This window comes from Melanaphis sacchari, unplaced genomic scaffold, assembly GCF_002803265.2.
Source record: "Melanaphis sacchari strain LSU unplaced genomic scaffold, SCAv2.0 Contig65_pilon_pilon, whole genome shotgun sequence".
NCBI classification, from domain to species: domain Eukaryota; kingdom Metazoa; phylum Arthropoda; class Insecta; order Hemiptera; family Aphididae; genus Melanaphis; species Melanaphis sacchari.
Genome location: NW_020271469.1, coordinates 263,307 through 279,394, shown reverse-complemented (window position 1 = coordinate 279,394; position 16,088 = coordinate 263,307). Strand labels below are relative to the sequence as shown.

The window sequence follows — 16,088 nt, the reverse complement described above, 5'->3', positions numbered from 1 at the left end:
TATAATGATAATCATGCTTAAATTGAATTGATATTTTTATTTTTGTAGGTTTGGTTAAAACCATTAGTCTCAATCGTAACATAAAAATTAATTGATATGTATATTAAGATTAATTTTAAGTGTAGGTAACTATGAGTACTTACTCAAAATAAATATTTTAAGTGCAACGGTTGATCAATATAGTGTGAATATTCTTAAAAATATTACATTTTGCTATTTTTAGGAATAGATTTGCTTAAGGCTTAACTATTTTAGCTAATGGTACTAAATAGTAATTATATAATATATATTTTTATATAAAAATTAACAAATTAAATAAGATAAATAGCAATGATATGACTGGTTAGTGTCTTAACTATATTTTAATGAATATAATTTAAAATATTTAACGTAAATAATAATATTTAACACCTAGTTGTTAACAATAATATAATTTTGAATTTAATATCAAAACAAAATAATGTCAGACTACTATACATTTATTTAAAAAATAATTTATTAACTTGTTTTTTTCTTTAAATATACGAATTCATTTCTTGAATTTTATATTTTAATAATTTAATCACGCTTGAAATTATTTGAAACAACAATTCAGTATAAGTAGTGTAACAAATAATTATAACTCTTAGAGTAATTACTAATAAGTTAAAAAAAATAAAAAAAAAAAAAAAACGATAACATTATAAATATCTAAATAAATAAAACGAAAACAAATGCTTAAACTTTAAATTAGATTTTGACGTGGTAGGTTATTAATAAATATTTTATAATAACAAAAATGCAATGTAATGCATTCGACAAACAGTTAAGTGTTTGGTAACTAAAAATTTCAAAGTGTTATGTACGATTGTACAAATATAATATTAAACTTATTTTATCACTCAAAAGATATGTTTATGGTACTATAGATATGAATGATATGATGTGATATTAATCGCAAAAAGGTACACAAACATTATGAATAATGTTGTCTTAAGTTCTTTTCATGTATATCATTTTCTGCATTGTCATCAAACTTTGTTCGAGGGCAACCGTAAAAGCATTGTTGTTTGTGGTTTTAGATGATTTGAACGAAGATACACAAAATACTAAAGCATTGCTTTGGGGATTATAGGAAACGCCATAGCCGTCGGGTACAACTGGCCCATAGCCCATGAAACTGTCCGTGGAAGTTAATAGCTATAATAAATAAAAATACACAACAATGCATTAGATTATAGCAGATATCTACGTAAAATTCAAACAAATAAATAAGATATGCGCCTACATAAAAAAAAGACAATAAATAACTTATAAATTTAAAATATTTTTTTATGAAGTATTTAATAACTATTGTGTTAAATAACCTATTGAAAAATATTTGATATTTGTTATAGTAGCGTAGGCGCGAAGCGCACCTAATCTAAGTAGATAATTAACAAGTAAAGTAGATGATAAAAACTAAATATTCTATGATGTTGATTGGATATGGTTATATATACAAAAAACAAAAATGGATTTTGAAGTAAAACGATAAATTAATTTGGGATTTATACTCATGCAATAATAATTGTACTGTTTTATGTAATTTGGTAATTTAGATAGTATATTAGGTATGTATTTCAATTTTATATTTGTTTAGTTCTCTAAGTGCAATGTTAAACTATTAATGAAATACTAAAATATATTGAAATGTACATCATATCCAATTTTAATGAAATCAGTTTGGATTATGTTTTTTGTAATAATTATTTATAAAATATTTTTTTTTATGAACTATTATTTATTTCAAAAGACGAGAAATTATTTTAAAAAGTTTAAAAAATTTTCTAGCTGAATATATTATAAATCACTTATATTGATAATATTTATAAAATTTAAGATTTTAATCCTATATAATAGGTTTGAAAATTGATTTCAAGTTCATTCTAATGTTATTTCAATTATACAATTATAATTGTAAAAACTTTTCAAGAACTTAATACTGTCCTAACCACTCAAACTAAAGTGGTTGGAACTCATCCTATGACAGAAGTGTATGGAAGGAATTAGTTTTGGTGACAAAAAAAAGTTATAAGTTCATTATGTGTCTATACCATAGTTCCAATTTATATCACAAATGTTTTCGGTTTAATGAGTGTTTAATTAATAATTATAAATTATTATACCTAACTTTCGTTTGTACGACACGCTTATACGTTAAGTATAATATGTACAATAATTAATCGTAAAAAGTTATAAGTACTATAATAATCAATAAATAGGTCTAAAAAAAAGGAATGTAATTTACTTGACTTGTTGATAACGCAAAATGATTGGCCATTCTAAATGTATCGTCTTCAAATACTGCACATGAAATACCATTTTCTCTTGCTGCTTGTCTTAATCCCAATAAGTGAGCGTCTATACCCATACCGAGAATATTGTCTATCATGATGTCAGTTTGTTTTTTTACAGCAGTTTCAAAAAGTTGAAGTTTTTCGTTCTATAATATGTCACGTAAAATAAAACAATTATTAATTTTATAATAATTTATTATTCTAAATCCCTTTTTTTTTTAATTGTATGGGATTCAGAATTTAGTTTTAAAATAAGTGTATTTTTTAAAATATCTGCAGTGTCGGTTATATAACTCAGTACATGATATGTATGACGGTAATCCTAAAAATTATTACTTAAATCATTTACTCTTTCTCATAAAATTAAACTAAAAGTTTTTTTGATATTTTTACTCATAAACTATTTTAATCGAATGTTGGGAATAAAATTTATAATATTTTAAATTATTATTTATGTTAAATCTGTATGAATACAATTCATCAATAAATACAACTTGGTAGAATACTATTGTATTCAATTTAGCTTTAGATTAATCAAAAATGTGATAATGCGTATGCTATATGGTAATTTTTTATCTGGGTACAATTGTTGATTGATGGCTGAAAAGTGTCTGTAGAAAGTTGGTCAATATATGCCTATTATTGAAATAGTATTAAAAAAGGCAAGGATTGACGAGAAAAAAGAAGAAAAGCTAAACTTGAAATCTAGGTTTTATAAACCCATAGAAAGTTAAACCTCTCTAGTTCTTGATATTTTGCTTGTAGACTTGACATAAGTTATATAAGTGTACCTATTATCATAGGCAAAAAAAATTTCTTGGAGCTATTTTTTTATAGATTAGTATTGAGTACATTATTGTTCAAAAGATCTAATATTTTAGTTATATTCGATAAAATTTTATTTTTTATCGCATACATATTATACTTAATTTAGTTTTTATATACTATGCAGTATATTATAGGTTAGGTCATAGGTTAGATTAGCAACTATTCACAACTATTCGTCAGATTACGATCAATTGGTCAACGAAATGCCATGTCATACTTCAAAAATGCCCAAATCAACAAAATAATATGTTAATTAGATTTAAGTAATTAGTTTATATAATTTATGTATGTTAGTATAGACTGTATGTAAGTATGTTTCTTAATAATTATAGATACTCAATAAAAAAAAAAACTTTTTTATAGAAGTCGATCCTCAAAAGTAAAGTATATTTTTAGCAGATTATGGCCAAAAAAAAGTTCGATTGCCCTTGACTTATATAAATTTATATTTACGCGTCTTAAAATAATAAATATCTACATTTGTTTGCTTGCAGTACAAAGAAAGTTTGAGTTTTAAATTTATTGCACACGATAGTGGGTTATACGTATAGGGTACTCAATTCGTATAAACTTTCATTAATATGTTATAAGTTTTATCATTACGGTTGTACTTATATTGTGAAGTTTAATGTTTGCCGATGTCACCAGATGAAAGTTCTTCTCTATCTCCCCACCTCTTCCTCATAGACTACTTCTCATCGTCACACATACTTATATAGATGACATCCGACACTGCAGCGTTTCAGTAGATTATTATTACATCAGTCACTGTATAGTATATCTTCTTTGTGCCTAATATGCCAGTTTCAGTGACGGCAGACTGATTCATTGCTTTGGCCCATTCCAGTGCTTCCACAGTCGCCGCCCGTATACAATCCACTCTACCCAATCGGAATCGTCTAGTGGAGGCGCTCTCATATGTAGCCACCAGTTTGCCGTGGAGCCTGTAAAAATAGAATCGATCGCAAGGAGGATGATTTATAAAGCTTACAGTAATTTGTTTTACAGTTTTGTAATTTATGTAATAAATATATGGCATGTTCATTATAATTTTGAGAAAAAAATAGTTTAGCAATTTTATCATTTATAAAAAAATAGTTGGTAATATTACTTAAGACAATGGTGATTAATTATACTGTGCACATAATATACAATATTCTTTTATGTAATTGGTTGAAAATCCGTTAAATGCTTACTTATGATAAGCTAATTGCATTGCAAGTTGTATGTAAACATCTGGACTGATCTTACAAGATTTTATGAATTCTTTTCCGTATTGAGTGAACCGGAATACATGAAAGTTCAAATCTTTGACTAACCTAAATATTTAGTATACAAATATTAAAAATTTTATTACAGTTTTAGTATTAATTTAATAATTTAGTTATTTTTTTAATATTATTTATAATATGTACAACAAAGTTTATTATAAAATATTATATTATTATTATTAAAGGTAGATATTATTATTATTAATATAGTAAATTCATAAAATAAACACTTAATATAAGCTTTGTTAGAATGTTGTTTGAAATAATGTTTTACAATAAATTTAACATTTTGAGTATATTTTTTAAATATGTACCATTTTCTTTATTTAATATAATAATTTAATTCTCATAGTTCAAAGATATTTTGATATAATCGTTTCTGAATCCTACTGAAAATACTGATTTGTTTAATAATTAATGATTTATTCCCAGAAAACAAAAAAAATACTTGTCACGGGCTTATAACTGCACTGGTACATTTGCAACTTTGAGTAATCGATGTGAGAAACCAGAAACATATCTAAAATTAATTTTACAATACATTTTTTTTACAAAATACTTTTTTGTTTAGTCCTTGAACATTTTTATATAATTTTTTACTCCTATATATTTATAAAAAATGAGTATATGTAGTATATACTATACACTGAATGTATACAGTACTATTTTTAGTTCTACGATTTAGTATTATTGTTGAAGTATACATGTATTAATAAAATAGTATCTTACTTATCCAAGACAGTAGAAGCATCAGCTATGTGTTTTATGAGTTCATTATTAACACTCCATATAAGTTTTTCTGGTTTTTCTGCTGATGTCATTATATCTATTGTTTGTTCGTTCAAATCTTTGGTACTTTTAATCAATTTTTCCATTAATTCAATAACTGCAATTCCTTCAGATGGCGAATGTTCGTAACATAAACCATTTGCACCATCTCTCCCAATTATCAACTGTATACATAAAGATTTTAACAAAAATAGATATTTTTTAATTTGATAAATTATTATGCATTGCTTACTTGTATAGTTTTGTCAAACCAGCGGTTACCAGAACAGTACTCACTACCTCCACCGTGGATCATTTGATGCATCATGTTTGTTTCATCTCTGTCATTTGATAGTCTATAACCTTTTGAACCTACTTTGCAGGTGGAATTAAATTCCAGGCCTAGTGGTTCCAAATCAAAATTGATGAGAAATAGGCAACGCTCGATTAATGCTAAATTATTGCGATTAGAAGCACTTTTCATCAATAACTCCCTGCTATGTGCCCAGTCATCTCTCTTTTGAGATGTTAAAATGCCCACAGGATATGTACTTGTAGCGCCAGTGGTTTTTTTAGCGTCCATTATAATGTTTAGTAGTTTTGTGACAATTTCTTCTTCAGTTATGGGAGTAGCATCTTCGCCCGAAGTCAATCGTAATACATAAAACTTAAGACAATAAAAAGTATTAGCTTAGTAAATAAATACTATGTTTTATTTTAGGTAACATACTTGTGATTTGCATGCAACTATAATGTGAGGTCTTGATAATGTCAAATCTGATTCAAAGTCTACTAGTCGATCCTTAACTAATCCTGGTTCTCTATATGATTTCATTAGTCTATAATATTGTGCCATGCATAACGGTTGCCCCTTTTCTCTAGATGCAGCTTTTTCTACGGGAAGTTCTCGCCTACATAAAAAACGCATAATGTTTTATTAATAAATGTATAATAAATTAAGTATTTAATTACTCTATTCAAAATTATATTAGGTATTATGAAAAAAAAAATTTACTTGTCCAATATACGTTTGAAATTCATCATTTCAACTACAAATCTAGCTGAAAATTTGGCCATCCGTGTTTCTGCAGAAAGATTTGGCAGAGGTGGAAATACCATTCCCGGATTAGAATTTACTGGCAATGATAATTGGTTGCAAAGATACATGTCGTGTAGCCACCAATCATAAACCTTAAAGTAACTTTTACTTGGTTAATTTTTAATTACTATAGAAAAATGATCTCAAATTTTTTTATCAGTCTAAAATAAAATGAATACAAATTATTTTATTAAAATAAAATTAGTAAATCAATAAAATGTAAAACTATTTGATAAGATGAAAATAGATCTTGTTGGTTGCATGTAAACTCGTCAGTTTTTACCATTGGATATATTATTATATAGATAATATATTTTAAAGAGTTTTTTAATGTGCATTAAAGTTGGGAAATTCATCCAAATTTCTTATTTAATCAAGCTATATGAACTCAAAAAAAAAAAACAAAATGTTTTATTTATGTTTATAATAAGTTGGACTATAATAATAAAGTAAAAATGTATTTCAATATACAATTATTATGACCACACGGCGTTTTGGATATGCTTTTTAAGTACATCATTGTTGTGCAATCCATCTTTCAAAATTATATTAGTTTATAATGGTTTATTAAAACTGGTACTTAAGTGAATATTATTATAAGTATTGAACATTTAATTAATACAATGTCGATTATGATTGAATACAGTTTCAAATAACAGGGAATGGAATTATCATCAAAACATTTTTGTTTTTAATCGCATAACAATACCTAAATTAATTTACAGTTTATAAATAAATAATTATTATTTATTTAGTAATAAAACAGTTATATCAAAATGTTTCAATATTACTAAATCAATAGTAATTGTACTATTATATTATATTCTTTAGTTGGTATTTAAAATACAGCTAAATGAATATTTATCATAATAGTTATGGTAATAATTATTGAGATTTATATGAAAAATAATGGGACAACATATTACTATAAATTATACATTTCCACGGTGATAATTGTCCACACACTATACACACAAAGGATATCTGATATTCATATAATTAATACACTAGTATACAAAAAATATTACAAAATAACACAATCCTAAACTATTTTTACTCTTTCTTCGACGTTTTTTGTCGTATAATATATCATCGAAATTAAAATATTTTTATAATATTTGACGTATAATGTATATTATGAACCATTTATTAAATTTTGATATTAATTATTAATATCTATATTTTTAAAAATGTTTTTCAATTTTTCAATATGTTTATTGAGGTTAATGTAATCAATAATTGTATATTAATAGTTGTAAGTAACTAAAATATATGTAATGTGTGAATCTTGTTGAGCATATAGCTTACATTAGTAAACTAATTGTTATGGATCTAAGTAAACAGAGCCAAATAAATTACCAACTTAATGTTTTAGACTATTAAGATATTTTGTGGAAAATCTGTAGATAATTGAAATTTTTGTATTTGAACCGTTTAAAAAAAATATTTAAAAGTTAAAACTAATTAAACCATATCAAAGTGAATTAAATTTTGTTTTTCTTTTAATGTTTACTTTAATCATCATCATCATCATCATATTGAGAATATATTTTTTAATTTGCATTAATCTCGTCAATTCTGAAGTTTGATTAAGTTATAATGTATGCTTAATTATTTATATTTATATATTATATAATAATAGTTTTCATGTAGGTAATCGTTATATTGTTATGTATACTTAGTACGTATGTTATATAGAAATTAATAAAAGGACAATTTATTTTAACGAGATAAAAAGAAGAAAGGTAATTTAGCAGCTATAATTCTTTGGAAGCCCTGGGGGCTGTTATAATACATAGGAGCTATATAGACATGAGCAAAGGGGGTGTAATTCGTACGGTACCCACCCGGCGGCGGGGCTGACGCTATTCGGTCATTGGCAGTCGCATCGAGACTGCGTGCCTTTAGCATGGGCGGTACAGCACATCCGTTCTTCATACACATAATATTATCTAACTTTAAAATATAAATAATAATAATAGTAATAATTTAAAGAAAACAACGCAGTTATGATCGTTCCGGTAATACTTGTATAATAAATTGTGTGATAAACCTCGGTAATCTTTATTCACGACCAGTCGTCGTACAAACGCCGCGTGAATTATTCAAAACCAAACCCCGACGATGCCGCCGTACAATTTTGCGAGGTTGTTCATTTGTTCGGGTCAAAATAAAATCGTAATCGGAAAATAAAGATAAATTTTGCACGTTCTATTGGCGATAGAGAGAGAAAGAGAAAAAGAGACAAAAAAAATTGTATAGATACACGCACTATAGTTGAAGCTCATCTATCTAAATACGCAGATCCAGGGATTACTCAAGTGGAAATGTATACGTATATAATTTATTGGAAACGTCGTCGGATCGACTAATCTTAAATCAAGTTATCTCGACGCCGCAATATGGGTGGGTGTTTACGAAAAAACTTCCGTTAAACTTATTGTATGCCTACGCGACACTTATACCGAATAGTGTAATAAGAGCTCGTAACATTTTATCGATGTGCTTGATCTTCTATGCTCCACTTATAGAAAGAACAAGGGGGTGCAGTTCGAATCGTGACTTATCACGATACGAGTAAACGCAATACGGTTGTATTTTTTGAGGTGCAAGGGAGTATTATTCCAATGCTTATTTTGAGTGTCAGAATACGTTATTCATTATTAAGGTTTATAAAAGATCCTAAATGTATTTAAATTAATTATTTAATTTATTAATTACAATATAATTATAAATTTATGCCTGTGATTTTAGCATGATAAAAACATAAAACATAATGGTGTTTAAGAAATTTACTATTAATATTTTATAGTTTTAAAACTATATTTTTATGTTATTATAGTTCAATATTATGTGTACTATTTATAGTTAAGAATTAGGATTAATCGTCATTTTATTTGAAATCACAGTTCTCTTTGGATTACTTATGTATAGTATTAACATAAACTATTGAAGAAAGGTGCGGTAGTTTGTTTAGATGGTTAAGTTTGAAATATGTTGTATTTAAACAGAAAAAAAATAGTATAATAAAATACAATATTAATTAAAACTCAACGTGTGATGGGTCTAAATATTATTTTTTATTTTCTCTGAAGGTTATAACTTATAATTAATAACTTTAATACGAGAAATGTTCAAAGAAACTATAAATATAAACTATATAAATTAACTATATTAAATACTTCAAAAACTTATAAAAAGTATCTTGTTAACGGTTTTTAAGATTTATTGGAAACAGATAGTATATAAGCTATATAATATTTTAACCTTTAGGTTTTAGATAGACATTTTTAATTTAAAAATTATTTTATCGTATTAAAATACTACGATAGATATGATTATGGTTTTGATAGACTTACAAATTAAAAATTAAACTGTACATCAAATTTCAATATTAATTTATAAAGAATTTGTACGAATTGAACATATTGTACTATCAGATAATTTTATTTATGATACAAAAATTAAAAAATAATAAGCTTATCAATTTACTCACGTGTAAAGCTAAAATTGTATAAGTGATAATAGTTATTAATTATTATTTATAATTTAATATAATGATAGGTTAATTAATAACTTCATACCTAATATTTAAAAATTATTTGATATTTTAATAAAAAATATTTTTATTATTATATTATGACCTATAATCAAGTATAATACTGTAATAACATGGTAAATCCATTTTCTATATAATTTTTTTATTTGTTATATTGTTTTTTTATTTAGGCTGGTTAGTATATAGATAATTTTATAAAAAAATAATTCATCTAAATCCAATACATTTAATGTGTTGTTTAATTTTTGAATTTATATCATAGTATTCTTAAAAAAAGTACACAGTACATAATATACATATAAATAAAATGTAATACTATTTGTTTTTGTATTTGTTTTTTTGCTTATCGAGCATAAATAATAGTTCTTCTGCATGTAATTATAATATTTTATATACTGTCATATTAATGTGTAGTGTACATTTTTTTATTTGCGAACGTGACCACCTAGCCACACAAGGGTTATAATAATAATAGGTAGGTACATTTCATGTACATTAAAAATAGTGAACCTCGTTAGACGGGGGAGAGGGATGTGTAATGTTTTTGATATGCCATCGCTGGTTTGTAAACCATTTGTCATGGTGACAGTGATGTGGAGGGCCTGCAGAACACATATTATTGTTATAATATGTACCATAATAATATTATGATAGGATATACAGGTAGGTAAATATTTTATTGTATTATGTATGAACAGTAAAGACGATGGGTTGGCCCGAGAGACGCAATATATTATATCCTTAAAGGGTATTGTATTGTATTTTTATACAATTTTTCGTCTTCTTAGGGTTCACTAGTATAATCGTTATCTTATTATTGTACACGTATTATAACCTACAACGGGCAGGTACCTATACTTATAAGCGTAACCAGATAATGCACATGTCACTGTATTATAATATTATTATACCTATGATTACGAAAGCATCATTTGATTATGTGAATGAAGGAATCAAACCCGAAATTGATGTTTAACCAATCAGCGTCGCAGTGAGAATAAAATTCCCGCTTATCTCGTTTTGGAAGGGTTCTCGGCCCGCCGGGAAAACTCATCATAGAAACAGACTCGTCACGTTTTCTACTAATTGGATTTGTTTCCGGAACCAAAAAGTGTATCCCTCTCTGGCGTTCTCCCCAATTCATGTATGAAAACTCCAGGGCATTCGTTACTCCATTATTGTTCACGTGATCTGAATTATATTTATTTTTACTTTGATATGTTGTAAAATGATTTATACCTTTTTTGACAACCAACCGTTCCAAATCCGAATTATTGATAAAAATCGTTTAAAATTTTTTATTTTACTATTATCATTATTATTATGCATTTAATATAATGATATAGACAAAAACAGTAATAATAATAATAACTTAGAAGAACTTAATCTAATTAGATACTAATGTAGTAATGCTATATAAATCGGTATTCTTGATTTCACATACCCAATTGTCATGTTCTTCTCTGCGTTCAATTAATATTTCTTGCAGTATTGGACCAGGCCCACTCGTGAAATCTGCCACTAGCTTTTTAGCATGTTCGTATTGTTTTTCATTTAATATTGGTTTTAGCGTTTCCAGATATAATTTCGTAGTACGTTCCAACAAAGGCACTGGTAGTTTTGGTAGTTTTGTCTGAAAATGATTAAAAAATGATGTAGGTTAGGTCAATAATAATAGCAGCTACAGTGAGTCAAATATATAATTCAATGTTTGCATTTATTATTTCTCGTATCTATATATAATATATAAATAAAAACTATAACCATTTTATTTTTTTAAATCCAATTTCTATGATATTAAAATTAAATTTTCTACCATTTTCTAACCATTGTTGATTTGAATTTTAAAACATAATGATAATTATTAATTACAATTTTGTGTTGGTTTTATTAATATATGAAATTTACTTAAAACGATAAAAGTAATACTAATAATACAATATTATATTTTTATGGATATTTTAGTAGATACCTAATACTGTGATAAGTAGGTTAGTAAGGATAACATGGGTGGTTTTATCATAATTTGATATTTAATACATATATATTTATAGAATCATAAAAGAAAATTTTTTTATTATTATTATGTTTGTTACGTGAGTAACTATTATATTGAGCGTATGATCTGGGTTTCTTTCCATAATTCAATTGTTTTTTGATATGGTTGAAGAATAAAGTAAGTTTAATTTTCTAGTCACTGTTGTTTTTTTCTTCTGAATGTTTTCGTTTAATCATAAAACTCCCCAGGGTTGGTTTTTCCGCTGCAGCAGTCTAATAGAAAACACGTGGTGGCGCATCCCACGGTAGCAAACAAAAAGCGGTTTCGTCAAACAAAGAGTCCGCTCCCCGAAATAAATTCCATTAATTTTGATTACAAACGCAGTACAGTGTGCAAGTTCAGGTAGACGCCATGTCATAAATCATATATTCCCAAATGATAGTCTGGAATAAATTGTATTACTCTAATAATATTATTAATTAAATTAAAAATGAATCATTCATTTAATGTATTATACATAATTGTTTTTTCTTCTGTACCTAATTTTTATACAATTATTTAATAAACAATATAAATATTTTTATATATTAAATATCAATATTGTAATAAATTACTATATAGAAATAATAATTTAGTTCCCAATATTCAACATAATAATGTTATTCTTAAGGATTTTAAATAAAAAATTACCTACGTCTTTCGAGGCATTTGAATGTGAAAACGTACGGACGGAAAATTTAAAAATATGTAATACGATCAGTGTATGAAGACTGAATAGGTATCATAAAATTGCATGTATTCAGTCACTGTGTTTATTATCGTCAATAAAATTACTTTTTTGGATTGGCTGTATATAGAATAAATATAATACTATATTTACCGATTTTCTTTTAGAAACGTTTTTCTAATGTGATGTAATTTTGTATATTCTTTTAAAATGTAAAATTGGTTTTTACTATATCAAAAAGTTATGCTGAAATGAAAAATTTGAAATCGATTCTTTATAGTATCTTTTTTTTTGTATTTCGTTTGTAAAACTCGCACTAATCACGAGTTTCTGTCACATATACAACACAATGATTTATAATAATTTATTCAAACTATCAACTATTAAAATACTAGGTATGTACATTTTTAACGTAAAACTTAGAACTTTGTAAGCACATATGAATATAAAAAATAGTTAAAGAATTTTGTAAATTCTATGAATAATTTAATACAATAGTATCATATATTACTATAGCTAATGTAGTATCAATTGGGAAAATGCAGTAAAAGAACATTGAAATGTATAAAAAAAAAATTGCAATTTTTTATTTCTACTATATAATATTATAGGAATAAACTTCAAATTGTTTATATTGATTCATTTTTAGATACGCTTACATGCTATGAAACAAATCAAAGCATTTTCTTCATATTTAACATATTCTATTGGTAATTGAAAAAAAAATATAATATAGGTATCTTGAAAAACATATGTAATAGTGATATATTGTTAGTAATTGTTATTTACATTTTTACTTAAATCTAATAATTAATTTGAATTATTTAATAAATGTTCAAATAATGTATAAATATCTAATTAATTACATTAAATGTGATTAGATGTATTCTGTCATCATGACATATTTAATCATGTTTTTCAAGTGTATGGGTAGTTAATTCCATAAAGTTAATCTTCCAATGAATAGGAATGAAAAATATATTCTTAGAATATAACTAAATCGGATTTTTTCATCAAATATTAAAAATACTTGGCAGTTAGATAAGTGGTGTAACATAGTTATATATTCTATCAAATACATTTTATGTAATCAAATAGATTTGTGGTTAATCTAACATGCAGTTATTTCACGGAGAATAAAATTGGTGGTTACATTTTAAAGCGTAAAAATGTGTGGTTCAAAAAAGCAAATACGGCGCAGAACGATGTAATTTTTGTACGCGGAGTGGCGCAGTCAGTTAGGTCCCCGGCAGCCAGGTGAAAATCAATAAGTTGCCCTCGGCACATAGGCCGGCACGCAACCGCTGTGGTTGAATTATATGTTACAATAATTTTACCCTGGGTTCCATTTGAAACGAGGTCATCGGTATTCCTATATTGTATTTGCAATTTAGAAACCAATATAAATCATAATTTATAAAAAATCCTAAACATTAGTAACCGAGGAAATTCTTCGTACAATGTGTTTATTATATTATAAATTATTATATATTGGTAAACTAAATTCAGAAACATTAAACATAGTTAAATAACACTATACTAGTAAATTATATTATATTATATAAAGTGTCTGTTCTTAGAAATTAGTATACAAACATAAAGTTATATAAAATAAAGATTTAAAGCTTAAAATTAAGTTTAATTTTAAGACTAAAACTTTAAAAAAAAAATTAAATTTGAATATAGAAAGTCATTTAAAACAAACATTGTATTGAGATTATTACATATGTAAAAGTATTCGAAATTAATTTTAGCTAAAACTTTGTTTTTTTATATTAAAACGTGCTTACAATTTTTTGTGTAGTTACGTCTAGGGTATTTTTAGATTCTGAGCAATGACGATAAATGTATTGATTTTACAATGTGTTTTTTTTTAATATATATATATATATATATATATATATATATATATATATTAAATATATATATATTTACGATATACAATAGGAAATATGCTATTCGATTTTCAAATTTGAAGAAGATTTCTATTAGAAAATTTGATTTAGTTAGTACTTTTGAGTGTTAAAATTTAAAATCAATAGTAATTTTTAAAATAACCAAGAAAAACAATAAAAATAACTAAGAAAAAAAGAGACATTTTTATGTAAAACCAGTTTTTGACATGCTTAAACTTATTATTTTGATAAAATTCGACAAAATCATAAAGATTTGCATATTATTTTACTGTGAAAAATACCTAGAATTTTTAGTATTTATAGCTAAGATTTGCAATTTAATATAAGGTTTTTCATAAATTAGTGCCATAGAAATTATAAAATATTAAAGATATATTATATCTTATATTATATTAAAGATATATTATATCTTATATTTTTACGAGAAATTCTAAGTAAATAAAAAAGCAGGAGTTTTTTTACAAGCATTCAAAGTTTAAGTTTTGATAATATTAGTCAAAATTTTAAAAACTGCAAATTATCTTATAGTTAAAAATTTTTGATTGTTCAAATTTTATAGCTAAATATAATATTCTTGGTTTCTCATAAGTAGTTCATACTATAACTAAAAAACCTAATAAATATTAATTTTGATTTTTTTTTTTTAATGTTTGAAGAAATTCGAAATAAGAATAATGATTTAAGTTGTTAAGTTATAATTCAAAAATATTTTTCTTGGGGACTTAAAACTTTAAGTATATTTTTACGTATATGTTGTATACACAATGACATTTTCAAAATATTTAACATTTAGATAAATTTTATAAATAGTTAAGTTAATTTCAATAATAATTAATATCTTAGTAAGTAATACTTGTATACTAATTAATAAGAATATATTTATACAATAATAGGCTCACCAGAAAATTTTGTTTGGAATTGTTTTTCGTATGAAATGATTTATTATTGAATTCAAATTTAACAAATTTATTACAGTGATAAGATACACTCGACTTTTACAGTACAGCAAGACAATTACCTACTTCCTCAATATAATTATAAACTAATATTCTTAAAATAGCGATTCGCTTATTTAAAAAATATAAATTTGCATATTATTTTTGAGTTTTGTGCATATTTTTGGTGTTTAAAATTTAAATCATAGTTAAAAAAAATACAAGTCTTAATAGTTAATATATATTATACTGTTAGGTGATGCTTGATGAAACACCCAGTTTAATTAAAACAATCTATTATAGTTATTTAAGAATATTAATTATTATTATTATGTATAGGTACACATTTTTTATCATTTTTTCAAGTATAATATTTATATTACATTATGTTTAATTAAAATATGTATTGCATATCATTCAATTTTCAGCAATGTTTTTAGTTGACTTTAGTTTTTATAGGATTTTATGTTTAACTAGTAAGTAGCAAGTACTTAATGATTATTTTTAACTTTAAAATTCATATAGATTTATAGCAATAAAATTGTATTTAATTTTTTATAATCAAGCATTTATTTTCTAAATAAGTTTATTTTTGTTATATTTTTATCATATTTAATTCGTTCACAAATTAAATGGATAGATACATAGATTTATTTAAAAGTATTATG

At 24.9% G+C, this 16,088-nt stretch overlaps 1 protein-coding gene across 1 annotated transcript in view; it reads right to left on the bottom strand.

Moving 5' to 3' along the window:
- Positions 1-750: 750 nt before the first annotated feature.
- Positions 751-16,088, bottom strand: part of LOC112600636 (vesicular acetylcholine transporter) — a 57,386-nt gene continuing 42,048 nt past the window's right edge. The window contains exons 3-11 of the mRNA XM_025347920.1: positions 11,288-11,476; positions 6,201-6,376; positions 5,916-6,096; positions 5,439-5,852; positions 5,147-5,370; positions 4,343-4,465; positions 3,907-4,090; positions 2,270-2,464; positions 751-1,179 (exon numbers count right to left, since the gene is read on the bottom strand). Of these exons, the coding sequence (XP_025203705.1) occupies positions 973-1,179; positions 2,270-2,464; positions 3,907-4,090; positions 4,343-4,465; positions 5,147-5,370; positions 5,439-5,852; positions 5,916-6,096; positions 6,201-6,352 (1,680 nt within the window). The 5' untranslated portion in view covers positions 6,353-6,376; positions 11,288-11,476 and the 3' untranslated portion in view covers positions 751-972. The remainder of the gene's footprint in view (positions 1,180-2,269; positions 2,465-3,906; positions 4,091-4,342; positions 4,466-5,146; positions 5,371-5,438; positions 5,853-5,915; positions 6,097-6,200; positions 6,377-11,287; positions 11,477-16,088) is intronic.